This window comes from Phragmites australis, chromosome 22 (assembly GCF_958298935.1).
Source record: "Phragmites australis chromosome 22, lpPhrAust1.1, whole genome shotgun sequence".
Classification (NCBI taxonomy): Eukaryota; Viridiplantae; Streptophyta; class Magnoliopsida; order Poales; family Poaceae; genus Phragmites; species Phragmites australis.
The window spans coordinates 1286304-1313708 of record NC_084942.1 but is presented as its reverse complement, the minus strand read 5'-3'; the positions used below and the strand labels follow the sequence as shown (position 1 = coordinate 1313708).

The window sequence follows — 27405 nt, the reverse complement described above, 5'->3', positions numbered from 1 at the left end:
AAGTTTAAACCCTTGTTTAGTAATAGAGAAAGGGATATGGGGAAGGTTTGGGAATGGAAAATAGGTACCCCATATCCTAATACCCCAAACCCACCGGGGGAGGTGGGCTTAGACAGGGAAATGCATATTTGACAATGCTTGCCCATCCATCGGAGAGAGCCCTGCTGGTGGATGCCTGAAGTTGGATCTTGAGGGCTACCCGCCGTGCTCGACGGCCGTCGCCCGTTGCTAATTTTCCGCCTCCACTTGCCATCCGCCGCAATTCGTGCTCGCAGTCACCCACAGAAGGTCGCACTCGCCGTTGCCACCCCACCTGCCTGACAAATGTTGACCTGGCCATCGATCACATGCTCTTGCCTCCAAGCTCTGAGTCGAGCATGCATTTAAGTCTCAACGAATCGCATGGCCAAGAGCCTCGTTGCAGCCAGCGCATGAGGAGGCCACAAGGAGATTGATTTTGGATCTGGATCGGGCTTCTTTTCTATTTTTTTTCGCTTTCTTCTCTCTATTGTTTCAGCTCCATTTAATTCATTGCTTTCCATGTCAAGGCCCTGATGATATATACGTATATCCCGAATCAATTTGCATGATCGTGTTTTCATTTTCGATTTCATACGGTAGATTACTTCACAATGTCCAAAGTTTCGTGTTTTTAGCACAAGAGCATTTTTGTCAATTCATATTATATCCAACAAGCATTTCCACTCATTGTCGAACAAGAAAATGGTATAGAATACTGATAACCCAATCCAAAACCCACCTTACCATAACCCATTTCATTTCCCTATCCCTATCCAAGTGACCATCCAAATGCCACCTTAACACACCCCTTGCTCCATCTCATCTGCAGTTGTTAGATGCATGTTTTCTAGACTTGACCTGACACCATAATATTCCTTTTGAAAAAAAGTTGACAATACCGGTGTTATATACTTGTATCAACAAAACTCCATTTTATCCTTGAAAACATATTGTCAAAATTAACACCTATCTAACAAAAAGTAGTGACAAGTAGGCAAACTATCAAACAGGGAGCATGTATCTTAGGATAGTAATATCATTGATCTTTTTCATGGGACAAGTCCTTTTATCTTCCTTCACATGTAATTTTTATCCCTACACTTTCTTCCTACTATTCTCAAGGATACTATTCTGACAGCCTCTTCCCTCACTTTCCCCTTCACCCTTGAGAAGGCCATTTCTAATTCATCGCCCACCTATTCCTTCATACACAGGCCATCATCGTACCAGAGTGACAATCAGGAAGGACTGACAAGAAGATGTTGAAGAAACTGCTACCAAAGACTAAGAGCAAGAAGAAGAAGGAGGTCGCCTCCTCTGCCCTACCCACTTTGGATCGGCTCCATGATGTCTTTCATCCCCTTTGTCCCTAATTCTTTGTTTGTCTTCCCTGTTCTTGATCTTTACTCTCGTTATGCTTTTGTTCCCTCAATAGTAATATATATTAGTTTTTCAGTTGTAGAGTACTATAACTTCTTCTGTTGGCAAGATATGATTGGATTAGGCGCTTGGCATTTCAAGGAGATATAACTAGTTCTCTTCCAAAAAGAGGGTTTAGAAGTAGAAATTGATCACTTGTAAAATATATAAAGAAAAAAAATGCTCGAAAAACAATATTGTCAAAGTGAGTGTTAAAACCAATCTCATGAAACAATCCTGTCCATCTTCAGTTGAATGTTTTAATGTGAATATGTGGGTTTTTGAATTCTATGGATTTCCAGAAGACAGAGTGGAATAGAACAATAGAAGTCCTCTTGTTTGAAAAAAAAAAAACAAACAATTGAATTTCTTCTGGGCCAAAGCTGCCATGTTGACCATAGGTAGCATGTGTGTTGAAGAATATAATTGGCAAAATTCTAGATATAGTCAGCTGTATTGTCAATCCTAATCAAATTTTATTCAGCACTTATCAATTTTAAGGACATATAAATATAGTATTTGATGCTAGCACTACGTATTTATATAGTTTTGTGATTTTTATTAAGGTGATCTTTGCACACCCCTTAATCTACATCATAGGTGATTGCCAACAAATCAGAAAATTATTTCTGTAGCACCAAGATATTAACTTGGTACCTTAGATTTACTATTCACATTGGTGTATTTTTTTTACTATCTATATTTGTGCAGACTCTAGAAATGCTGGAGAAGAAAGAGCGTTTCCTTCAGAAAAAGTCTTCTACGGAAATAGGAAAGGCTAAGGACTATACAAAAGCGAAGAACAAAAATGGTAAGCAGGTGTTACTTCGGAGAAAATACATTTGTCTATCTTCCATTCTGTTACAAATTATGAGAATCCGTTATACATAATTGTTAAAGTTGCCGAATTTTGTTTGCTTGCTTGTTTGTTATTATTTCAAAAGCCTTGCCACTAAAAGGCTTGTAAAGAACAATACTTGTTCCCCTATTTTGTTTTGATAAAAAAAAACCAACCTTAATGTCATGTCTTGCACATAATCCATCAATGAATGTGCAGAGCAAAGAAACACTATAGGTCAAGGAGCTTCCATGTGGTGGTGTGGGGGGCGTATTTTTCTTAAGCTTGTGATGTTTTTCATCTTTTGCAACTCTTAACTTACATATAAATGCCTTCTTATTTGTTGCAGCTACAATTCAGTGTCTAAAGAAAAAAGAAGCTGTACGAGACACAAATTGAGCAGCTATCAAATTTTCAATTGCGAGTTCATGACCAGGTAACTCAATCTTAAATCTTGATCACACATCTTATATTGCCATAAATTGATAGGAAGTTATTTTGTAGACTATAATGCTTGAAAGCGCAAAGGCAACTACCGATACTGTTGATGCTTTGCGCTCCGGATCATCTGCTATCAAAGCTATTCAACAGTCATTATAAGATTTCATTTGCCCTCGTCTTTCCACTACAATGGCTTATTAAGCTGCTAATACGCTACATCAAAGGTTATCATTTCCACTCTTTCTCTTATACAATGAAAATCTATTCTCAACTTAATATTTCTGTCCAAGCTAGCTCAGGGCCTTTTGTTGTCCCTTTGTTCCTTGAGTTTGTGCACCTTCTGAAATTAATATGTACTGATGGCTTTCATGTGGACTCTATAATAATATGCTAATAACAGGTACTTCGATGAACTGGCTGTGGTAATTCTTGTGCAGGAATATCAATGACATTGAAAATGGCATTGATGAGGCGAACGAACAGACATAAAATATGAAGCAGATACAGGAGGCACTTGCTACGCCAGTTAGTGCTTCTGCTGATTTTGATGAGGTACTGTTTCTCTTACCTTTGTACTGATTAAAATGTTTACTTGCTCATAAACTCCATTCAATTTAAAGTGCACTGTATGTCATGAAAAAAAAAGAAATACACGCACAATCAATTTTCAAAGGAGTGTAAGCCATTTCTTTTTTACTTTCTTAAAACAGGATGAGCTAGAAGCGGAGCTGGAAGACCTGGAGGAGGAAGAGCTTGATAACGAGTTGCCTGAACCACCGGCGAGGCTATCTGCGCCTGTGGTACCATTAGCAAAAGCAACATCCTCTTCTAAACAAGCCAGTGATTTGAGTGAACTGATCAAACTTCAGGCAGAGATGGCGCTTTAGGTATAGACTGACGATTCGAAGAGATTAGTGACATTGCAACCTCTTTGTTTCACTGATATCCTGGTGTGTTAGTGTATAACATGTTGTAAATTCAGGTTGTTGTACAAAATCCCTTCCACCTAGTTTGTAGCATGGTGTTACTCAGCACTCTGTTTTGCTCATGTATCCTGGTGTACAATCGATTACAACATTAGCTGTTATGCAACTTGTGTTCCATCGCTCCTTGGCAAAGCACTTTGCCAAAAATGAGTGAAAATGCAACACTTTAATTGGGTGAAAACGAAGTCAAGTTGAAGTAAGAATCACTAGAACGCATGACTTCTATTGTCTGATTGCCTAAAACCACATATATCCACAACCACGCCAAACCGAAATGGAAAGGAAAGGTGCCAATTGGTACATCAGAAAACATAGGACAAGAAGCCAACTCTACAATTGAATTTTCAGCATATTCTGCTTTCAAGGTGCTCAGCATATTTGGCTTTCAAGGTGCTCCTTACGAGATGTATATGCATCTAATGCTGTTTGTTGTGTGTTGTATGAGCATATGTGCAGCATATCCAACATCACAATCTCTCAAATGTCCTTCACATTTTAATTAGTTTCCTCAAGTCAGATTCTAGACCACTGAATTACAGAGACTCACATCACTCAAGGAAGCATCAATTTATTAGCGGGTATAACTGTATCAATTGCTGCTGCTATATTTATGCTTCTTTATCACTACCACTATATCTATTTACTTTTTCCTTAAGACAAATACTGATATATTTAGTAGCTATATTTAGATCCGGCAGTTCATCGTAAGATGCAAAATATCAATATTATCTACATTTTTCTTAGCATCTATTTTGAATTTATGGATTTTGTTATAATATATGCCTATTTAATGGGCTACACATGTAGACACTTAACCTAAACTAGGTCGCACTTAGTTGAAAATTTAGTCCCATATTATTCATCCATATAAAAGGGATCATTCCTCCCCTATATAAGGAGAAAACGGATTAAGTCGTACACACCATCATCAATAAAATAAAAGTGGTACCAGACTAAATCTTGTGTCTCGTGTGAGTTGTTCTTGCACAGTAATGTGATTATTACAACAAATTTTACTCTTTTCAAGTTCACAAGAAATAGTTCATCTTATACTATGCCATTCACAAGAAATAGTTCATCTTATACTATGCCATGCATGGATATGATACTTAGTGCATATGTTACCCCTTAGTTAGATGCTAAATGTAGTTATCTAACATCATCTATATCTTATCAGGTTCCATTTTATCCCTTAGTAGGTGCTAGGGTAGTTTAAAATAATTAATTTTATTATACAATAAAAATTAGCACCGATAGCAAATATTAACATTAATATCATACATTCTAGTCTTTTAACTGGCATTTTGGTCCCACATGGCAGCTAGCCGAAACATTAGAATCCCGCTACCATCACACAGCAAACGTACACGTGAACGGAATCCCTCTTTCCTAGGAGCAACCAGAGCATTCGTCCTCGCCTCGCCGCCACCACCGCTCGCTCGCGCGCTCGCTCGCTAACTCTCTCTCCCTCCCTCCTCTTCCGTGGCGATAGGCCCTCGAGCCGCACACCCTAACCCGTCAACCTAGATCCCACCCCACTCGCACACACAGACAAGCACAAACACAGCCGCACTCCTCCCGGCGTCCCTCCATCCCCTCTGTCTCCATGGAAGCGGGGAGCAGCGGCTGCAGCGCCCGGACGTTGGCGGCGTGCGTCGTCGGAGGCATCGTGTTGGGCGCCTCGATTCTCGCGCTCCACCTAGCCGGTCCCGTGGCCATTGCGAGCCTCCCGCCGGTCGACGGGCTCCGGCGGCGGTTCCGGCGCCGGCGCCGGCGCCCCGTGCGCGTGTACATGGACGGCTGCTTCGACATGATGCACTACGGCCACTGCAACGCGCTGCGCCAGGCGCGCGCCCTCGGCGACGAGCTCATCGTCGGTGTCATCAGCGACGACGAGATCAAGGCCAACAAGGGTCCGCCGGTCACGCCGCTGCACGAGAGGTACTCCCGAATCCTTTAATTTCACATCACTGTATCATCTTTTTTTTTTTATCTCTCATGTGATTTCCTATGAAGTAACGTTTTATTTCCACAGTTATCTGCTCTGAAGTCCCAAATTGAGCAGTAATTCAGTAGTTCAGCTCTATGTGGATGTTTCAAATTGCTGGGGAAACTGCTATTGGTTGAATGGTTGTTGCTCTGCTAGTTCTTGGGCAATCTTTTTTTTTTGTGCGGACCAAATAAATTTGTTGAATTGCTGCTGCGTCGAGCTGTTGCATCAAAGTTTCCACCTTTGTCCAATTTGTGTGGCACAGTAATTTATTCTCGTAATTACGGGAGGGATTGACTGCTTTTGTGTTTTGGATCTGTGTTGATTTCAATCTGAGCTGTACCTGGCAAGGTTAGCTCTATTCCATTCGGTGACCACAAGGAAAATATTGGCTGAGAAGCTCCTCTCACGCCAAGGCAGTAACCATAAAGCGATTGGTCCGTGTTTGATATGAATCAAAAGAAGTAATTACGAACGAACCATACGCCGTGAATCTTGCATAGTTGCATGTGTGGTAAGGGCAAGTAATAACCTTGCTTTTGATCGTCTGAATTGTAATTGCTAGGGCGAAGTTTTGTCTACCCACATATCATGTGCCAGAAGAAACTTTTATTTTCCTCAGTTAATTGTCACAATGTCGATTTTCTTTCTATATCACAAATTTTCATGGTTACTGATTTTATCTTGGTGATTAATGCCATCTCTGAAGTTCTCTTTCTCTTGCCTGTCGTCTTTTTTCTTCCAAAAAATGGATGACAAAATCAAATATTTGCTGCCACGAGTTATCGCTCAGACAAAACTGTTTCAAAAACGCTTGTGTATCTGCTAGATTTATAATTTTCTTGGAGCAATCTTTTCTGCAATCTGCACAAAATGTGAACAACCCAGGTGGTTTTGATGTGCTCTCATGGCAATTAGTATTGATACATCCAGATATTCCAATGAATGTGAGTTAGGGGAAGATCACAAGTGTTTGTGGTGTGACACTTTTCGCATATCCAAAATGGATGAAAAATTATACTCCTTAAATAATCAGTTTTATTTTCTCTCATTTTTCATATCGTGTTATTTCTTGCATGTGACCCGGAAGTATGTAATTTTAGGCATTTCTTTGGTGTTGTGCTTCTGGTTCTTTGGATGCGTCAGGGAGTATCAGATATGTTGCTCCCTGATTCCTATATGTTTATAATTAGTTTCTGATGTTTCCCTTTTTGGCAATACAGAATTATAATGGTCCGGGCTGTGAAATGGGTAGATGATATCATTCCAGATGCACCTTATGCCATAACTAAAGATTTCATGAACAAGCTATTCAATGAGTATAGCATAGATTACATTATCCATGGTGATGATCCTTGTTTGCTACCGGATGGTACTGATGCATATGCCCTTGCCAAAAAGGCTGGCCGATATAAGCAGATTAAAAGAACTGAGGGGGTGTCAACAACAGATATTGTTGGTACTAATTCTGCTTTAGTATTTTCTTTTCTGTTTTTAATGTTAAAGTTTTCTTTGCTAATAATTATATGTAACTCTGAAACAGGGAATATCTAGGTTCTAAGTCTCTGTTGCAAGTTATTTGTTGAAGTGTTGATTGAATCTCACAGCGATCCTGTCATGGTCGGCAGGAAGTATTCTAGTTGAAGCAGGCCGGCGGCAATAAGCCACAGTAGCAGTTAGATTACCTTATGATTATCCATATAAATAATGAAGTTTAGATTTAGGAGATAGATAGTTAAAAGATTTGAGATAGTAAGAGTCCTAGTCGGATTAGGAAGATATAGTTGTAGTCGGATTAGAATAGGTATGGCTCTATAAATATAGAGCAATACCATCCAGGAAAAGGCAGGCAATAAATCAATCTTATTCTCATCCAAGTTCTCTATTACCTCATCCCTTTTGCTGTTGTCGACTTCATCAACCGAACCAATTGGCCAGGCGACTTCTTCATATTCATCATGAGCAGAAAACCGGCAAAGGCCAGGCCGGCCACCTCTCATTCATATCCAATTCGACCCCTGTCGCAAGGTCGTGACAACTTGGTATCAGAGACACCATCATCCATGGGATTTGGGGCCGACCAAGATCAATTCAGCAAACTCCTTGCTGCACAAGAAGATCTGCTGCGCCATGAGTTCCAATCGGGTTTCTCCAACATCCAGTCCACACTGAACGATGTTACGAAGGCCCTAACCGGCGTCATGGAGAGATTGACGCGATTGGAAAAAGCGAAGGGCGTCGAGGAGCCTAGCGACGTTGTCGACTCGACTGATCTCTCTCGATTGGCCGGCACCGAACCACCTGCGCTCATGGACGAGGCCGCCAAGCTAGCTGCACCGGCCGCTGGGAAGATGCAACAGGGTCGAACCTTCCTTGGGGGGGCTGGCATCTTGCACTACCCAGGCTCACCGCACCAGGGCCTTGAGTTGCCGCCAAAGTATCCGCTCGGGGATCGCGTGTTGCCTTCTCGTCATAATTCCGTCGACTATACAGATGGAGCCGCAGGAGGCGTTCCCAAGTTTTTCAAGTTGGATTTCCCAAAATATGACGGCAAAGAGGATCCCCTCCCATGGCTTAATCGCTGTGAGATGTTCTTCCGAGGACAGCGGACAGAGGAACGGCACAAGGTATGGCTCGCATCATTCAAAATGGACGGCGACGCGCACCACTGGTACACCCATCTGGAACGTGCTCGCGGTGAGCCTCCATGGTCCGAATTCCAGGAACTCTGTAATACACGTTTCGGGCCGCCAATCAGGAGCAATCCATTAGGCGAACTCCGTCTCCTCTGACAGACAGGATCGGTAAACGACTACCAATGTTGTTTCCTCGCCTTACTCAGTCGAACGGATCCATTGACAGAGAAACAAGAGAGCCAGCTTTTCACATTGGGCCTCAATGACGAAATTCGCATCGATGTCGAACTGCAAGATCCCGTGGACCTTGAGCACGCCATGAGCTTAGCACACGCGTATGAGAAGAAGGCAATGCACTATGTTCATGGCTCCAGTGCACGCATGGCGGCTTGCGGGGGCCTCCCGTCGACACCAGCTGCCGCGTCGACAGTATTAGCCCCTGGCGAGGGCGCCCAGCTGCAGCGCCCGATTAAGCGTCTTACTCCAGCTGAGATGGCAGATCTGTTAGTCGCTGAATTCTTACTCTTGGTAGTAGCTGAATTCTTACTCTCATCGAGAGAGGATGACACTAGGAGTTGGGGCAATTTTTCTGGTTTATTTCTCACACAAATGCCATGCTAACCTGAGGGGTTGGGGATACATATTTATAGGCTGCTAGCCAGCCAAACATATGCTAAGATGTTGTCCTAGATGCTGTCCTAGCTGTCCTAGATGCTAAGATGCTGTCCTAGATGCTAAGATGCTGTCGTAGTTGTCCTAGATGCTAAGATGCTGTCCTAGATGCTAAGATGCTGTCCTAGATGCTGTCCTAGCTGTCCTAGATGCTAAGATGCTGTCCTAGATGCTGTAGCCCTAGAAAGGACCACAAAGACCAGCCAAGGACCATCTGAAGCAGCCCCACAAAGACCATATGCAGCACAGAGACGCAGCACAGAGACGCAGCACAGAGACTTATCCCATCAAGATCGACGCCGTCTGGGGCTATGTTTCAACTGTGATGAGAAGTTCTCGCGTGGCCACCGGTGTGCTCACCTATTCTATGTGGAACTTGATGATACAACGGTGGACGACGACGAGGGTGAGGCTCATGAGATGACGCCGGATGATCCGCATATATCCCTCTATGCAGTGGCAGGCGTTCAACCGGCAGGCACGGTGCGCCTGCAGGTTTCTGTGGGCGGCCACTCGCTTGCGGCACTTGTGGACTCGGGATCGTCTCACAACTTCATTCGTGACGAGGTAGCAATAAATCTCGGCTTGCATTTACGCCGATGCGCATGGGCCTGTGCGTTACGGTAGCTAACGGTGACCAACTACGTACCAGTGGCGTATGCCGATCCTTAGCAATTGGAGTTGGGCAAGAGATGTTTAAGCTTGATTATTTTGCGGTGCCACTCGGAGGTTATGACTTGATCCTCGGCACGCAATGGCTGCGCTCTCTCGGGCTGGTTTTATGGGATTTCAACAAGTTGACCATATCCTGTGTTCTTCACGGAAAGCATGTCACATGGCGCGGAGTTCCATCCACAACACCAACAATCTTCACCATAACTCATGACGACAACATACTGGACAAGCTCCTGGCTGAATTTGACACATTGTTTGGTGAACCATCTGGGCTGCCTCCACCTCGTGTACATGATCATCGTATTCACCTACATACTGGAGCCATGCCGGTAGCAGTACGGCCTTACAGGTACCCTCAGCTTCAGAAGGACAAGTTGGAAAGACAATGTGCTACCATGCTTACTCAGGACCTCGTACGTCTCAGCACTTCAGCTTTTTCGTCACCAGTTCTGTTGGTTAAGAAACGGGATGGTTCGTGGCGCTTTTGTGTCGATTATCGGGCACTCAATGCTATCACAATCAAGGACAAGTTTCTAATTCCGGTGGTTGAAGAACTGTTGGATGAGTTGCGTGGTGCTTGCTATTTTACCAAATTGGATCTGCGCAGTGGATACCATCAAGTGCGGATGCATGTAGCCGACATAGAAAAGACTGCTTTTCGCACACATCAAGGCCATTATGAATTTTTGGTGATGCCGTTTGGACTAACAAATGCTCCGGCAACATTTCAAGCTCTTATGAATGACATTCTTCGTTGGTTCGTTTTGGTTTCCTTTGATGATATATAAATCCACAGCTCATCTTGGGTTGATCACCTTCGCCATGTCCGAGCTGTTCTTGAGACATTGCGAGCACACAACTTGTTTTTGAAGATTTGAGATAGTAAGAGTCCTAGTCGGATTAGGAAGATATAGTTGTATTCGGATTAGAATAGGTATGGCTCTATAAATACAGAGCAATACCATCCAGGAAAAGGCAGGCAATAAATCAATCTTATTCTCATCCAAGTTCTCTATTACCTCATCCCTTTTGCTGTTGTCGACTTCATCAACCGAACCAATTGGCCAGGCGACTTCTTCATATTCATCACGGGCAGAAAACCGGCAAAGGCCAGGCTGGCCACCTCTCATTCATATCCGATTCGATCCCTGTCGCAAGGTCGTTACAGATCCTCTAATATTGCAATTGATCATGGACCTATAAAAACTTTTTCTGTCAACAAGTCTAGCGTTTAACTTTTATGGTGGTGAAAAGGTTTTATTCTCATGTTGATCTTGTATTTCATCATGACAGGAAGAATGCTTCTTTGTGTTAGAGAGAGATCATCTTCCGATGCCCACAATCACTCTTCGCTACAAAGGCAGTTCAGTAGTGGACATGGCCAGAATATTGATGATGGTGGATCTGGAAGTGGGACTAGAGTATCTCATTTTCTTCCTACATCTAGGCGAATAGTTCAGTTCTCAAATAGCAGGGTATAACTTCTACAGTTTCACATGCATTAGTATATCATTTACTTCTAGTTTGTGAATAGTCCACTGACATTCTTTTTTTTGAGGGGTAAAATATCAAGTTCTTAAGTCTGATGCAATATGGCTTGCATTCACACTTGAAGATATAAACAAGCATTACAATGATGTTTCATTTGATATGGAACAGAGTGTGATTGTACCCTGTCATCACTTTTCTGTTGTTTTTGCGATTTGGCAACCGTTCATCATTTAGTTGTGTTCGATCAGTTAATCACCTGCCATTTGATAGCCAAGAAATGGGCTGGCAACAAATCCATCATTTCATGATTTAGACAAGTTCAGAGGTGATTGTCGTAAACAAACTTCCTCCATTCAGAAATATACGACGTTTGAGAATTTGAATGATCAAACTTTCTTAATATTGACGCTAATATATACAAAACTATTTGGATTAGTCACATGAAAATAATACCATTAGATTTGTTATGCGAAGGACTTACAAAATATAATCTTTTTGTACTTTTTACTAACATACTACTCCCTTTGTTCAAGAATACAAGGCGTATTTTGTTTTGGCTCGGTCTTCAAAGTTGGACTTTGACTATTGTTTTCTCACAAAATATATAACAAAACCAATATAGTGTGAAAGCATTTTGAAATATGAATCTAGTTGCATAATGTGTACACACTAAGCATACTTATAATTTGGCTAAGTCTTGGTCAAAATATATGAAGTTTGACTTTTCCGAAATAAAATGCACCTTGTATTTTTTAACGGAGGGAGTATATATTATGAAAACTGATGGTAAAGTTGCTTATTGGAGACCTTGTTTTGTCCAAAAAGTCATATATTCTTGAACAAAAGGGTGTAAAATCTGACATATCATTGAATTGTCAGAAAAGTCCACAAAATTTTGTTGACTATAGTATAGTTTCATTTCTTGGAAACTTGTAATGGCTGCTTTAATTTACTTGATAGAACTACTGATTCTTCTAAACTTAAACTTGGAATATGTCTGCTTGTTCTTTCTGTTGACTCTAAGCTTTCCCAATGCAGGGTCCAGGCCCAGATTCTCGGATAGTTTACATAGATGGTGCATTTGATCTGTTCCATGCTGGACATGTTGAGGTAAATGAGAATCCCCTCCCACATGCTCACCCACTCAAAAAGGGAAAATGTTTGCGGACAAAACCAGAGCATCTGTCTCAGCTAAGTCAGCTTAGAGATACATTTGCCTGTGTATTTCTTGTGTTGGCTGTACTTTTGTTCCCCCCCCCCCCCCCTCTTTTGCAAGAGATTAAACTGAAGTTAACCCTCCAAAACATAGTGATTCAAACATTCTTGTATTTATAGTTTCTTCAATGTAGATATTGCGACTCGCTCGAGAGCTTGGAGATTTTTTGCTTGTGGGCATTCACACTGATCAGACCATAAGGTAGTACGATGGTTGCTTTTTTGTTCTCCTCTTTTGATTATTTGCAACTTACAGTGTTCAAGTTTATTTAGTTCTCAACAGTCCTTGTTTACAGTTAGAGTGCATTTCTTCAAAGCATTGCATCTCCAATATATTCCTTTAACTTACATTCAGCCTATTTTTCTATTGGTGTTTACTATATTTGCCAGTTCAACGCGAGGACGGCATCGCCCAATTATGAATCTCCATGAGCGAAGTTTGAGTGTTTTGGCTTGCCGTTATGTTGATGAGGTGATCATTGGTGCTCCATGGGATGTTTCAAAAGACATGGTGAGTTGTCTTTTCTGTTCTTAACCATTAGATTATCAAATTTTTGTATAAGATGAATGATGCAGCTGTTTGTAGTTGTTCCATGAACATGACACTCTTAAGACAATAGGAAATGCATTCGTTGTAAGATCTACAACATGGCATTTATGCCATGCCATTAAAAAGCCCAAATTGTATTGATGTAAATAAAAATAAGGCTGACATGCTCTTATCCATGGATTGATACAGATGGACTAAGTCTTACTCTCATAGCATGGTTAAATTCACAAAAACTTCCATGCATGTTTGCATCCAAATTGTAGTGTGGATGTAAGCTAGGTTTGAGCTTAGCTTAACTGGGCCTTAGACATATGGTCAAAGTTGGTTGAGATCTGAATCAAATTTCAAATAGGTGTAAGCCCATTAGTACTCCCTGTTCCATTTTGGATGTGCAATTTACATTGGACAGAAAGGGCTAGACTCAGTTTCGATAGAAGCATGAATTGAGTTCTTACAATTTACAGAATCATAAATACTAACTTATAGCCTAATCAGAAAGGAACAGGGCCCATACTCATAGCCTGAAAAAATGTTTAAAAAGGATCTCGAAATGCCAAAAGTCAGGAAACATCAAGATAGCACCGCACAAAACTGTACTACCTGCACAGAGTACAGAACTGATTATGTGCAAGTATGGGTGTTACTTCACTACAAAACAAGAGCCAACAATGATTGACAAAGAGCAGGTCCCCATAACCTTGATAACTTCAAGCTGTTCCACTATCCTTTTCCTTATCTCTTCAACTGAGCAGTTTGGTCTTCTCTGAGAAACTGAGATAATACCTTTGTTGCAAAGGAAATCTTGATTTATATTTGGTCACATTGTCCATGCTAAGCTGCAAATAGAAACACCATTAGTTGCTAGGTCTCTGTGAAGCTATCGATGGCTGAGTTTCGGTCCCAACCAAAGGCATGCCTTATAGCACTAGTACACCGAGAAAATGTGGGCATCGTGCACCAGAACAGATGTGATCTGCGTCCTCAGTTTGTCCACATTCCACACTGTTTGCATTGAATCACCAAGTAGAAGGCACATATCCATCACATATTTTTGAAGGTTAACAATCATGCCCTGCCACAGGAACAAAATCTTTGACTTTGCTGCTATATCGTCTGTCTAACCTTATTAATTGATACCCAAACCATGTAAATGACCGCCTGCTGCAATTTTAGTTATGATTATCAGGTTATGTGTGACCGCCTGCTGCAATTTGATTTATGACTTCCTTTTTTCTTGTGCAGATTACCACGTTCAATATTTCATTAGTTGTTCATGGAACAGTCGCTGAGAACATGGACTTTATGCAGGTAATTAAGTTGTATTTTTATTTGAATATGCAAATGTACAACACTGATAATTAATAATTGTTGCTTCGGCATTTATCAGGATGATTCAAATCCATATGCTGTTCCAATGGCTATGGGCATTTACTGTAGGCTGGAGAGCCCTTTGGATATCACTACAAGTACTATTATCAGGAGGATAGTTGCTAACCATGAAGCATACCAGGTAACTAACATGATGCTATATTAGATGGCCATTGGTATTCTTTATGCAGTATTTAGCATGTACTACAGTTCATATTTTCAGTTACATACATGTGATTCTTTCGTCCTCTACATATCAATGATGTGCATACTGGGGCCACTGTTTACTGATGTTCTGATGACACATTAGTGTTTGAGTAAATCCCCTTCCACATGTACATTAAATATTGACCTTTTCCTGGGACCAATCTTCCCCAGTAAAACAATGCTCAGCAACATGTTCTTCGATGTGGGGTTGGTGTGCTTTTCATTTACTCTGGTCCATTGATTTGGTGTGGTTTGTATTCATTTGTGCTATGTCCTTTCACTTTGTGCAGAAGCGGAATGAGAAGAAGGAAGCTAGTGAGAAGAAGTACTATGAGAGTAAAAGCTTTGTCAATGGAGAGTAACTTATGAGCAGACCTTGCATGAAGATTGTTGCCTAGATCTTTTGAGATTCCAATCCTCCTTTGCAAAGGCAACCGTTGGGTGATCCGCAGTTTTACCTTTTTCACAGCATCTTTGATGTGTTGCTGATATAGCTTAGGAAGCGTCAGATATGGCCTTGATGACTGATGAGTGAGTAGCAGAGGTGACTTGGGCGAGGTTAGAGTCATTTCCATAATTGGCTCAGTCTCACCAGCTTATTTTGCAATGTATATGGGTTTTTACGGTTGTCATTACTGGCTGAGTTCCATTTGAGATCTATAGGTTTTTCAGATTTGTGGTACAGTATGAAACTTTGAATGTTAGCCTGATTAGCTATTTGCTTCTGATGTATGTTCCCTTACTGAGTTCCCATCTCCACTCTATGCGGTCCTTTTCTCACTCTATTTACTCCTGCTTGCTGCACGTTGTCCAGGTGTGGTGAAACTTTGGTTACGACTTCCAGTGTTTGGGCATGTTCTCGCTAGTATCACCATTCCATTGTTCTTCAATGTAGTTTTCTCATCTTTGTGAGCTCAGAGAGTGTGCAGTCTAACCGCTTGTTGCTTCCAAACATTCTGGATCAATTGGAAGAAAGACTAAAGGATGGGCTATAGTGTGTTAGCAGTACCATCCTAATTATAATGTGATTCATTTGCAATGAACGTTTTATGAGTAAACCAGTTGTACCGATTCATCCAAAATCCATCCGAAGCGTATATTCCTCGTAAACCAACCCTTTGTGGTGACAGGTGCAGACGTTGGGCCCTAGGAGCAGGTGACAGATCGGAACGATTGGCTATGAGCCCAGAAGCAGGAAGAATAAAGGGAGAAGAAAAAAGCAACGCAGAAAGAACGATTCCCTAAGAAAAACAGGGCCCCTCGAAGTCGAAGTCGAACCCTTCTCCATCTCCTGATCTGATGGAAGCACTACCTCGTCCCTGCTACTCTTCTCCAGTCCCAGGAGGTCACCACATGGCTCCCGTTCTTCCCTCGTGTTGCATCGGCTTCCAGTGCAAAGCAGCGACACATGATTTGTCTCGCTGTACCAAGGCTATTAAACAGCAACAAGAGTTTCAGAAGCGGTAGCCCGAGATGTTCTTCAAGCGCCACTCACGGCACCTCAAATGTTGGTTCTTCAGAAAGATGGGTTCTTGATCCTGCAGGTTTCCCACAACCTACATGATTCCTCCATTTCTTTTTTCTGAAACAGATTCTCCATTTTTTCTGAAACCTCTGAATCTATGTGGTGTCCTAACTGAATTCATGCAATCTGTAATTTATCGCTAGCAGCATCTGATTCTTGCATTATCAATTTCAATAAGCTTATAGCATTATAGAGTGAAAAAAACACAGAAGGTAACTATGATGTATCATTTCGTGGAACTGTGAAAAGCATAATGCAATAATGTACTTTGTTGTGAAATCAGAACTTCCATGAAAAGTGATAAACATTGTTCTGAGAAGTAGAATCCAAGGAATGAGTTGAATCTGGTAACATAGGGTTGTGTACTTGATACATTCCAATGGTCCACCGAATATAACAGGGCAAATTCAGCAATTTTTTTCGTGGTATCAGGTGGTGAAGAAAATTTTCAGCAGCTCGCTTCGGTAAAACCAGGATGAGAAGTAGTGAGTGGTGGTGTATTTTCTTCATGGAAACACAGAGCCCGAGGATGCTGCAACAGAGATTAAAATTTTGCCGAAATTTTGGCAAAATTTCACGAATTTCGGTAATCTCGGTGGGGAACGAAATATCTTATTTCGAAATTTTCTTTCACTAACATGTGGAACCCACCAAACAGAGGACGAAAAATAATCAAAATTTCGGTGAAATTTTGCAAATTTCGGTCTTTTCACCGGTGAACGAAAAAAATTGTAAAACGACATTGAAATCCCTAGCTACAACTCCGATGTGTTGCTCCCTTGATATGTCAACTTCTTGACTTGTCTTGTAACATTGGAACAGCCCAGGCATTTGCAATGAACATGAATGCCTGGACCAGGCGGACATCATTTAATAGATTGTAGATTGAATTTTCAGCTCTAAGCATGCACCTGAAATTTTGTGACCAGAAAATGAATTAATACATGCACAAGCCAACCCCTAGTTTAAATCTTTCCAGTAAATGATGAAACGGATATTTTGATGTAGCATATTTGATATCAGTTCACCTTTTAGTTGCATTATCACAGCTGTATTCATATAGTATTAAAGACATTTGTGAAGATAACTACTTGTGCCTAACAAAGAACACTTAAATAACATCTCATGGAACACAGCATCGGGTACAGGCGTTCACCATATGAACTTTCTTCCTTTTGATTGGTTTTCCATTTCTTCTGATAGGCAAATGACCGAATGAAGACAAGTATACTACATATAGTAATGAAAATCTGTAGCTTGTACCTTGTAAGACACCATGTGATACAATCATTTTTTTTTCTTTTTGAGTAGACACCTTGCCATACGATCTGACCAAACCATGTAATTCACAAAAGAGCAATGAGCAGGTGACCGCATATCATTTTGTGTTTTAAAAAGAACAAACAGAAGGAAATTAGAGAATAACCTTGAAATGTGTTTCGTTTGCTAGCAACCCGTTGATGTTGTTGATATGCGGGCTTAACAAACAACAACAATGGCGTTGGCAGCATGACCCTTTACGAATGTATATTTCCACAAAATTCTCAATATCAATCAGTTCAATAGGAATTTGGATACCCGTAAGTAAAACTGTAGAAATCTGCACATGCTCAAAGAAAATTGTATGGCCACAACTTCAATCAAAGCGGACGTGGACCTGGAACATTTGCAAAGAGTTATGATGAATCAGGAAATACGTTATCCATTGAATTAAACAAGGAAAAAAGGGGTTCATGGCTAGAGGTTGAAATAGTGTGACAAACTCACCGATTGCTTTTTCTTGGAAGATGCAGAAGCACTAACGGGCAGATTTCTGCAGATCAGGACAGTCAGCTTACCACATCCATTGAACAAACTCCTCATCCAACCAAAAGAAAAAGGAAAAAAAAAACATTGTCGCTTACCATATCCGCAGATCAGGGATGTGGGAGATGAGATGCCAGTCCTCTCCCTTTCCTCTCTCGCAGCGCCTCGCCAGATCAGGGCAGCCAAGGATGATCAATTCCTGCAGAGCGGTGAGGCCTTTTATCCACTCCGGCAAGGATTTGAGGCCTGGCAAATTTACAATCCCGAATACGCTTAGAGAGCGGAGCTCACCCAGGCATTCGGGCAATTGGTGAAGTTCATTGCAAAATTCTATTCGGAGCATCTGGAGGGAGGTGAGATGACACGTTGACTGGGGAAGGCAAGTCAGGCCTGGCAAATTCCAAATGCCGAGTTCGCGTAGAGAGCGGAGCTCACCCAGGCATTCGGGCAATTGGTGAAGTGCATTGCAAGATCCTATTTGGAGCACCTGGAGGGAGGTGAGATGACCCAGGCATTCGGGCAATTGGTGAAGTGCATCACAGTGTTCTATTCGGAGCTCCTGGAGGGAGGTGAGATGACCCAGTGATTGGGGAAGGCTACTCAGGCTATTGCAGTACCATATAACCATCTATTGCAGAGACCGGAGTTCCCCTAGCCACTCGGGCAGCATGCAAAGATTAGAGCATGTTCCAATACTCAGATATCGGAGGGACGTGAGGCTCCGCATGCTCTCTGGCAGTTCTGTTAGGCCATCGCAGTCCTCAATCTTCAAGGACTCAAGTGCCGTCATGTATTGGAACAGGTCCCACCCACGTCCATATCCTAATCCAGGCGAAGCTGGTGATGATGACGATGATGCTGTCAACCTCGATAGCAGAAGCTCCCACCCACGTCCAGATCTTGTCATCTTCCTTATCTGAAGCTCCTTCAGGTGGCTAAAACTAAAAGAGGGTTGAGAACGGGAGGACCCTTGGCCTAACGATAGCAGTTGTTCGTTGCTACACCACAACTCCAAGTACTCTAGTGAAGACGGCAAGTACGGCTTCCCAATCAATTCAGGACACTGCCATATGGTTAAATGTGATAGACGACTACCAATTTGCAATTGTCCCTAGTGGTTGCTACAGCCTCCTCCCTCCTCCCCACCAGCCAAGGTACTCCTCTCTGTTTCCATCCACACCTCTCTCAGGCGATCCAGTCCCTCCATTCTTAACTTCACCAGCAAAGGAAATGGGCCTCCGCTTATGCTCTCAAGAGAGCGCATATGTTGCAGCTCAAGCTCCCCCAAACAAGGCAACTCCACAAGCCCCTCCAGATGCTTTATGTTTCCTAAACCTGATAGCCTCATCACCGTCAAACATGTGAATTGAGGAGCCCCATGTTCTCCACCACCAGCTTGCTTTAGCATCCACCGTGCGAACTGCATGCCTGCATACCCACAAATGTTTAGGCGTTTAATCCCTGATGGAGGTTCCAGACCATCAAGTATAGCCTGCTCCAATTCAAAGTTCACATAGTCCAAATCGTTTACCCACCCCCACTTTAGGTCCAAGCACTGTAAGTTTGTCTTTTGTTTCAAGCATGCCCGCTGTGCATCATCTGGATCTGTCACATTTTCAACACTTATGATAGTTAGGTTCCCACTAATTGTAGCTACATTTCCAAGTTCTGAGATTCGTGCAGATTTTTCACCCTCGCCCACAACAAATAAACTCATACTTTGAAGTCGATGGAGCTGTCCGATGCCAACCGGCATGGCTCTCAAACTTTCACATCCTTCTAGGTTCAAAATTTCAAGCTTCTTCAAGTTCCCAAAGCATTCAGGTAGCTCTACCAGCTTGTTACAAAACACAAGGTCCAAACACTCTAGATTTTCTAGTGTTGTGATACTTGATGGTAGCCTCTCAATTTTGGTGTAACCTAGTCTCAACACTCTTAGCCTTTTATTTCTACCGACAGAGTTTGGCAACACTCGAAGGTTTTTGCAACCCCAAAGATCAATGCTTGAAATCATGTGGCAATCACCAATAGAATCTGGTAAACTGTCTAGACGTTCACAGCATGACAAGTTTAGTGTCCTTAACCTCTGCAGCCTACCAATGGATTCAGGCAAACTGACAATATCACTATATAGTACATGAAGCGCTTGCAGGCTCCAAACATTTGAAATAGCCTCTGGTAGTGCAGAGCATCCTATTCCTGGCATATTAAGATATTTCAAATTTTTTAGCTGAAATATGGCAATGGGTACTGCTTCTGTCCACATAAAGTCCACACTGCGCAAGTGTCTTGCATTCTTCAATGCCTTGCCAAATATTAGGTCATCTCCCCGATCAACATATACAGCACGTGCTTTTTCAAAATGATTTTTGGGCAGATAATTTCTTGGCCATTCAGTTAAAGAGAAGTATCTATAGTTCTTTGTAGAACTGGCTGGCTGCTTTGGCACATCAAGTGAAATTTCATCATCCATGATAGATCGGGCAAGATCATGAACCAAATCATGCATCGTGCATCTCACTCTCCCATTATAGCTTTCATGCACATTTTGCAGAAAAGCCATTTGCACAAGAGAATTAAAGCACTCATAGCCTTCCAAATAATCAACACCATCATCCACTGGCGTGATCATATCATGAGCAATCCATAGGTCAATCAGTTGTTCTTTTTTAATCTGGTAACCTTTAGGAAACAATGAACATATTGTGAAGCACTGCTTCAGATGTGATGGCAAATTGAGATAACTCAACCTCAAGCACGCGGATACTCTACCTTCTTGACCCTCAACATCTAATAAATTGTTCTCTCTCACGGCCTGCCACTGTTCTATCCGTTCTTTGCCATGAAGGACACCTGCAAGAGCCTTAATTGCTAATGGCACCCCACCACATTTTTTCACGATCTTTGTTCCAACCTCTACAAATCCAACCTCTAAACCTTTTGCAGGCACTACTAAGCTTTTTTGGAACAGTTTCCAGCTGTCATCCTCAGATAAGAATGGCAAGTCTAATTGGTATGTGGATCCCACTGTTTCCGCAACTTTTCTATTGCGGGTAGTGAGTAAAATCGCGCTTCCAGGTGCGCCCCTCTTTAGATGTACCATGAATTCTTCCCACTGAAATCGGTCCTTAGTCCAAACATCATCCAATACAAGCAGAAACCTCTTTTCGGACAACTCTTCTGATATTTTTTCGCTCATTTTCTGCACGGGACAGTGTTCAGATTTTTCACCACTAATAGCTTCAAACAGCTTCTTGATGAGCTCTTCAACATCAAATTCTTGCGACACATGAACCCATCGTCTAACTTTAAAATGCTTCTCTATATCGTTACCATCATTGAAAACCAGTTGAGCCAAGGTAGTTTTTCCAGACCCGCCAAGTCCAATGACAGAAACTATCTTGATTTTCTGTTGGTCATTAGCCTCTATCAGCTTAGATATTATCTGGTGCTTCTCTTGGTCTCTTCCGAGTACCGATGCCTCATCAACGTTTGGCAATGATAGCTCAGCCCCAGTTTTCTTGCCTGTACGCGGAACAGAATTACTATCAAGTAAACTGTTTGTTATTGCACTGAAGTCAGTTCTTTGCTTCACAAATTCAGCAAGTCTCTTCTTGATTTTCTTGACCTTGCTGGCTGCCTTGCATTGAAATATAATTGATTCTGGGTTTTTGTACATATATTTGTACACAATACCACCATCACCACAAACTTCGTGCTTCTCAGTCTCCAGCTGAAACTCATCGACAACATCATCAACAGCGTAAGCTATATCTTTCCACTCTTTGAGCCAACTAGATGATGGATTATTTCGTGTAACTTTATCTCTTTTGTTTTCCAACCAATTGTTGATCTCCACAACTTGAGCATGGAGTTTCTGGAGATCTTTGTTCACACCTACTATAGAGCTGTACTCTTTGATTAGTAGTGGAGCTAACTTGTTGCCGACGATCCTCAATACTCCAGATACTGCAGCAGACAATACAGCAGCTTCCATACCGACCACTTTTTGTAAGTGCCCAAATTTCCTGCAAATTGAACTTTGAAATGAGCAGCTATTTTTTAAACCAAAAAAGTTTGCAAAATGAACTGTGCTAGAACAGGGCTTTAACAAGTTGCAACTAATTGAGTCCTATGGTGCTTTCTTGCGTGGTTATTTGGTTCCGCTGCTATTAGTATGACTAGCGCCAATAAGGATCTGATCGACAGGAGTGCACGAAACAATGGTTGATGCTGGTATGGATATCTGACCTGCGAAAACAAGTGTACTAGTTGTAGCCCTTTGAGTTCCTGAAATGCTTCTTTGCGGACAGACCCTTACAGCCTTCTTGTTCGTTGTTCCTAAGAGCCAAAAAGAACAATATATATGTTAGGGTATCAGGGAGCAACGGATATGGTTACTCCTAATTTCATTAAGCGAACTGTTTCTACAGAAAGTGCAGCGAAACAAAGAACAAAACGTGAAACCAGTCGAAGTAATTCATGATGGGAAGATTTAACATACCACAGAGAAGAATAAATCTGAACGTGCTATTATTTCCAACAGCGAAATAAAGAACAAAACGTGAAACCAATCGAACTAATTCATGATGGGAAGATTTAACGTACCACAGCGTAAAACACAGAAGAATAAATAGCGTCCTTTAGTTATTACAATTTACAACTCAGGAGTGGTCGGTCTTGAGTACCTGAGAATAGTCGGAACAAAGGCCAAGTTATTGCCTAAAAGATTACCACTGAAAGAAGAAAGCGTAGACACCGGAGTACAAATGGACGAACTCGCAGCAAGAGCAAGAACAGAACAAATAGGATGCTATATTCTTGGTTGAAAGTAAAGTGAATACCTTGAGCTCAGATATGGTGCTTCTGCTTGTGCCATCTCCAAATGCTGCCCTCCTTTCCTCCGATGCAACGTATCGGGATCAGTGTTTTCTGGAGCTCAGATCAACTGCTTTTTGCTTGTGCCTTTTCTTCTATGCAACGTATGCAAATAAGAGCTTTGGGGGCACAAGGCAGGGGCTTTCGCCTAGATCTAGATGGCCATGGATGAGGGAGCTTTAGTGCTTCTGCTAGCTTGTGTCGCTTCCTTGCGAAGTTATCAACTGCCGACCAAGGCCCCCCATGGGCCATACCTATAATTTAGAGGACCAAGCTCTGTACGCTGAATGGAGCAATTTGACTTTGGTCCCTCCTATTAGAATCAATTCTGAATTCTTCCGTTTCACTGTAACATCTAAGGCGATGTTATGCTTTTAAATCTCGTCGATTTGTCATAAATGGGTAAACACAGTGATTTGGACATTTGTAAACTCAGTGCGCTCAACCTATCATTTATCAAAATACAACAAACGTCTCCTGTCACGTGCGATTAGGAAGCAAGATTTCTGGTGTTTAAGCTTTGCATATGTTATTTACCTGCTGGCTACTACAACCTGTATGTATTATAAGGGGGAGGATTTCTAAGGCTTGTTGTAATTGTTCAATATTAGCATGTCCTCAATGCAAATGTTTTGCGTGTTGCAATGGATTAGGGGTGTCTCCGAGTCTTGGTCAAGATAAGTAGGAAGGAAAAAAAACTGCTGCGTTGGAAACGCGTTGCCGTGCTTGAGCGGGTCAAGGAAGGCGGCGCCGGTCGGTGGAGATGGAAAATTCGACGGCGAATTTTCTCAAGAACGGCGGCCCTTTGTTAGTTCTGTAGTCGGCGTCGAGGATTGTTGTTAGTTCTGTAGTCGGCGTCGAGGATTGTTTTCCGTCCATGGAGATCGTCAACGAGCGGCATATCTCCGTCTCCATCGAATTGCTGGAGAAGAAATTGCTGGGCTCGAGTGTGCTTCTTGACTTGACTTCGTAAGTGAGCCTGCTATGATACTATATAAGTGTTTAGATTTGTTTAGAACTACAACATCATTCAGATTCAAGAATTAAGGTGTTCTCACTTCTCATTATTTTTTCTACACCTCCACCAGCCGCAAATGTGTAATTACTGAAGCCAACCATCTGTAACAACTTACGATCCTTGCATGATTCTTTTTCTAAACATAATAACTGTTCAAAATTCCTTTTTTACAAGTGATTAATTAAGGGAGAGAAAAGAGAATTAAAACCCTTGATTCCAAATCTATTAGATTAATATAATCTTACAGCAATTGTTATGTGACTTTAAATACGTAAATATTCAACGTTGGAAGAAGATCCAACCACTCAGGTATCGTCTAAGCCGCCTGGGCACTCCGCCCATCTGACTGCCTACCTCACAAGGAGCTCCCTTTAAGACCATCTCCAAGGGGTTTTTGTCGCGGTTCCCGTTCCCCTCACAATGGGAAAAAGACCGCGATGGGAATGGCCACAGTGCTCCAAGGGCTTCCAGTCAGGGGCTGGTGCGGGACGGGATAGAAGAGAGGTTCCTACATCAGGCAACTGTAACAACTTATGGTGCTTGCAGGATTCTTTTTCTAAACATAATAACTGTTCGAAATTCCTTTTTTACAAGTGATTAATTAAGGGAAAGAAAAGCGAATTAAAACCCTTGATTCCAAATCTATTAGATTAATATAATCTTACAGCACTAATTGTCATGTGACTTTAAATACGTAAATATCCAACGTTGGAAGAAGATCCAACCACTCAGGCATCATCTAAGCCGCCTGGGTACTCCGCCCATCTCCTCCGTCTAACTGCCTACCTCACAAGGAGTTCCCTTTAAGACCATCTCCAAGGGGTTTCCGTTGCGGTTCCCATTCCCATCGCGATGGGAAAAAGACCGCGACGGGAGCGGCCACAGTGCTCCAAGGGCTTCCCGTCAGGGGCTTGCGCGGGACGGGCGTGGGAACCTCTCTCCTATCCCTTCACGGATACGCCAAGCGGGGCAGGGGCTGGAGGTTGCGCTCGTGCGCTCGGGCGGAAGCGAGGGGCGGCGACGGCAGCACGTACGAGGAGGCCGGTGGAAGGTTGGTGGCAATGGCGACGGCGAGGGGCTCCCGGAGGCTTGATCCAGGGGCACGTGTGGAGGGAAGCGGCGGCGACGAGGTGCGGCGATGGGAGGTACGGAACATTATCCCCCAAATCTTTTCGGATCTGCGATTGTTGCGATGGGTGTTCGGGCGTGACGTCGAGCTACGCTACCGGGGGGGGGGGGGAGGGGAGGGGTCCGGTGGGAGTTGTGGAGCTACACGCCGGAGTAGGTGGAGGCGTTGGAGCACGAATACATAGAGTGGCCCAAGCCCAACTCGTTGCGCAGGCAGCAGCTCATCAGGGAGTGCCCCATTGTCAGCAACATCGAGCACAAGCATATCAGTCATTCCTCGATCGATCTACATGGGTGATTCGAGGGTGATTGCGGGGAATGCAGGAAAAGGAGCCCCCTTTGCCCCACTAGTTTGCTGGATACTTGTTCATTTTAGGGATGTTTCCGTTGGTTGCTGAAGATGATATAACTTTCTCAAGTAAAGCTACTATTTCTGCAAATCTAAGAGTTTGAGAAAAACCTGGATGCAAGAATTTTGATTATGTTTGGTGCAGCCATTTTATCTTAACATCTCCTAGCCTTGTTGATATACTTGTAAGCTTCTAGATTTAGTCTGTACGTTCATTGGCACACTGCAACGTCGCCGATGCGCTTGCTCCGTGCTTGTAGATGGATGCCACAACGCTTGCCGCTCTTGTGTCGAAGATGCAAGACCATGTGCAGAAGGTGATTGCTGCGTTAAAGAAGGTGGCCAACGACAACTTGAGTCTGAACAACACCCTTGTTGCCGTGGAGCTCAACAAAGCACTTCTGGAGGTCGACACCATTGCGGCGGAGTTGGAGCAGCTCGTGTTCAAGTTGAGGATGCTCTGAGTGGTGGTGTCATGCCCCACCATATTGGTTTAGGCGACAATAGCAGTGTGGTAGTGGAAGAGGAAGCATCGGGAACCAAGGACATTGACTACGATGACGTCCTTCCCGCTGACTGGAGCTCGGATCACCTACTGTGTGTTGATTTGGATGATGGTATGTCCATTGAATCCGATCGTTCGTGGAGGCTATAGTCGGGTAGGGTGTTTGTAACTTAGTTGTTCGGAATTGGTCGAGTCAAGGTAGCCAGTACCATATAGGTTTACGGTTAACCTCTAGTTGATGATCTTGTACTCTATTACTCCCTCGTGATGTATTTGTTATTTCTTAAGATATATCCCTCATCATGTTCTTAATGTTATGACATTTGGCATAATAATATTGCAATAATCTAGTGCGAATTGTTATGATAAATGTCAGTTCCTGATGTTGTTTTGAGCATAATGTGCACCTGTATCCTGAAATCATTTAGAGGAAAGCCTGTGTGTAGAATTTGCAGATTTCTTGAACTATAAGATTCAATGGCTGCTTGATTACTGTGATGTGATCTTGTTTGGAGTATTGTTAGAATTTTGCCTCAAGAATAACAGCCAACTGCATTTTGAACCTCTTTAAATTGATTTTATTCATTGTTTCTCTATTTTAACTTAAATTAGTTGCAACCATTCAAACTAATATATCTATGGCTTCTACATTAATTCGTCTGAGTGAGGATGAGTAACTAAAATGAGTAAATTGGCTAGCTTAATTGTTTCTGCAGTTTTTTTTTATCTATTAATGACTTGTCAGAAAGGCAAATCTTAACCGAGACTTGTGACTACCATAATTACATGGTCCAAATGAAATGTTATTAGCACTAAAAGCACAGGTGGAGAGTGTTGCATTTCATTGAGATTCTGTTAGCTACAATTTCCCAGGATAAGTCAGTATGAATGCATGTTTGGGCAAGGCAATGGCATTGTGAAGCCTGCCTGTTATCACACTCCATAGGTATCTACAACCTGTGGGAAGAAATTGCCTTCATGAATTTGCAGATTTCTTGAAGTATAAGATTCAGTGGCTCATTGATTATTGTGATGTGATCTTGTTTGGAGTATTATCAGAATTTTGCCTCAAGAATAACAGCCAACTGCATTTTGAACCTCTTTTTACAAACATATGGAGGACTCCATCGTTCTTGTTGTTTTGCATATTGAAATTCAACTTTTGTGCAGTGGAGCAGTGGTTCTGATGGAGAAATTTTGAACATTACTCTTTTATGTCTTGTGTTAATGAGAGACAACCAGTTGCTGTCTGTTTCAAAATGTTGGTTGACAATTCCTAATTCATTTTTTATTGTGATGTGCAGGTGCTCCATGGATCTATTTTACGAGAGTTTACTTCATGATGGCATGTAGCGGATGACATGGTCGGGCCCGCCGATGTAGGGGGGCACTCCAATGTTGCACCTGAGGTGGAGATGGGCCACTTCCTTGTTGCGGACACTCATGGCTTGCACACCGTACTCGATGAGGAACTCCGTCAGTTCAGCATGGGTAGCGATGACAGGGGAATAAAGAAGGTGACCACCTCGAAGAGGAAGAAGAAGGCGGAGCCGAAGACGGACCGAGCAAAGTGGACAGACGAGGATGAGCTGCTTGTGTCTGCATGGTTAAATATGAGTCAGGATCCTGTAGTGAGAACTGATTAGACCAAGGAGACGTACTGGGGAAGGATCGCTAAGTACTTCAA

General features: G+C 42.4%; 2 protein-coding genes and 1 pseudogene across 7 annotated transcripts in view; 2 read left to right on the top strand and 1 right to left on the bottom strand.

The window, feature by feature from the left end:
- Positions 1–1217: 1217 nt before the first annotated feature.
- Positions 1218–3606, top strand: LOC133905307 (vacuolar protein sorting-associated protein 32 homolog 2-like; annotated as a pseudogene).
- Positions 3607–5050: 1444 nt separating this feature from the next.
- Positions 5051–27405, top strand: part of LOC133905002 (ethanolamine-phosphate cytidylyltransferase-like) — a 52075-nt gene continuing 29720 nt past the window's right edge. The window contains exons 1-9 of one of the 2 annotated variants that reach the window (XM_062346685.1): positions 5052–5646; positions 6919–7154; positions 10972–11153; positions 12208–12279; positions 12519–12586; positions 12775–12895; positions 14177–14242; positions 14322–14444; positions 14800–15237. In XM_062346685.1, the coding sequence (XP_062202669.1) occupies positions 5312–5646; positions 6919–7154; positions 10972–11153; positions 12208–12279; positions 12519–12586; positions 12775–12895; positions 14177–14242; positions 14322–14444; positions 14800–14871 (1275 nt within the window). In that variant the 5' untranslated portion in view covers positions 5052–5311 and the 3' untranslated portion in view covers positions 14872–15237. Of the gene's footprint in view, positions 5647–6918; positions 7155–10971; positions 11154–12207; positions 12280–12518; positions 12587–12774; positions 12896–14176; positions 14243–14321; positions 14445–14799; positions 15238–27405 lie in introns of those variants that run through there. The other variant, XM_062346686.1, reaches the window with a different exon arrangement.
- Positions 16279–22977, bottom strand: LOC133905000 (putative disease resistance protein RGA4). 5 transcript variants are annotated; one of them, XM_062346680.1, is made up of 8 exons: positions 22685–22977; positions 22449–22528; positions 22092–22181; positions 17939–21868; positions 17802–17847; positions 17461–17691; positions 17191–17362; positions 16279–16945 (listed from the first exon to the last, which is right to left on the bottom strand). In XM_062346680.1, the coding sequence occupies exon 4, from the start codon at positions 21835–21837 to the stop codon at positions 18952–18954; it is 2886 nt and encodes a 961-aa protein (XP_062202664.1). In that variant the 5' UTR covers positions 21838–21868; positions 22092–22181; positions 22449–22528; positions 22685–22977; the 3' UTR covers positions 16279–16945; positions 17191–17362; positions 17461–17691; positions 17802–17847; positions 17939–18951. The 5 variants fall into 5 exon arrangements, with proteins under 5 accessions (XP_062202664.1, XP_062202665.1, XP_062202667.1 ...); XM_062346681.1 differs by having other exon boundaries at positions 17298–17362; XM_062346683.1 differs by having other exon boundaries at positions 17461–17634.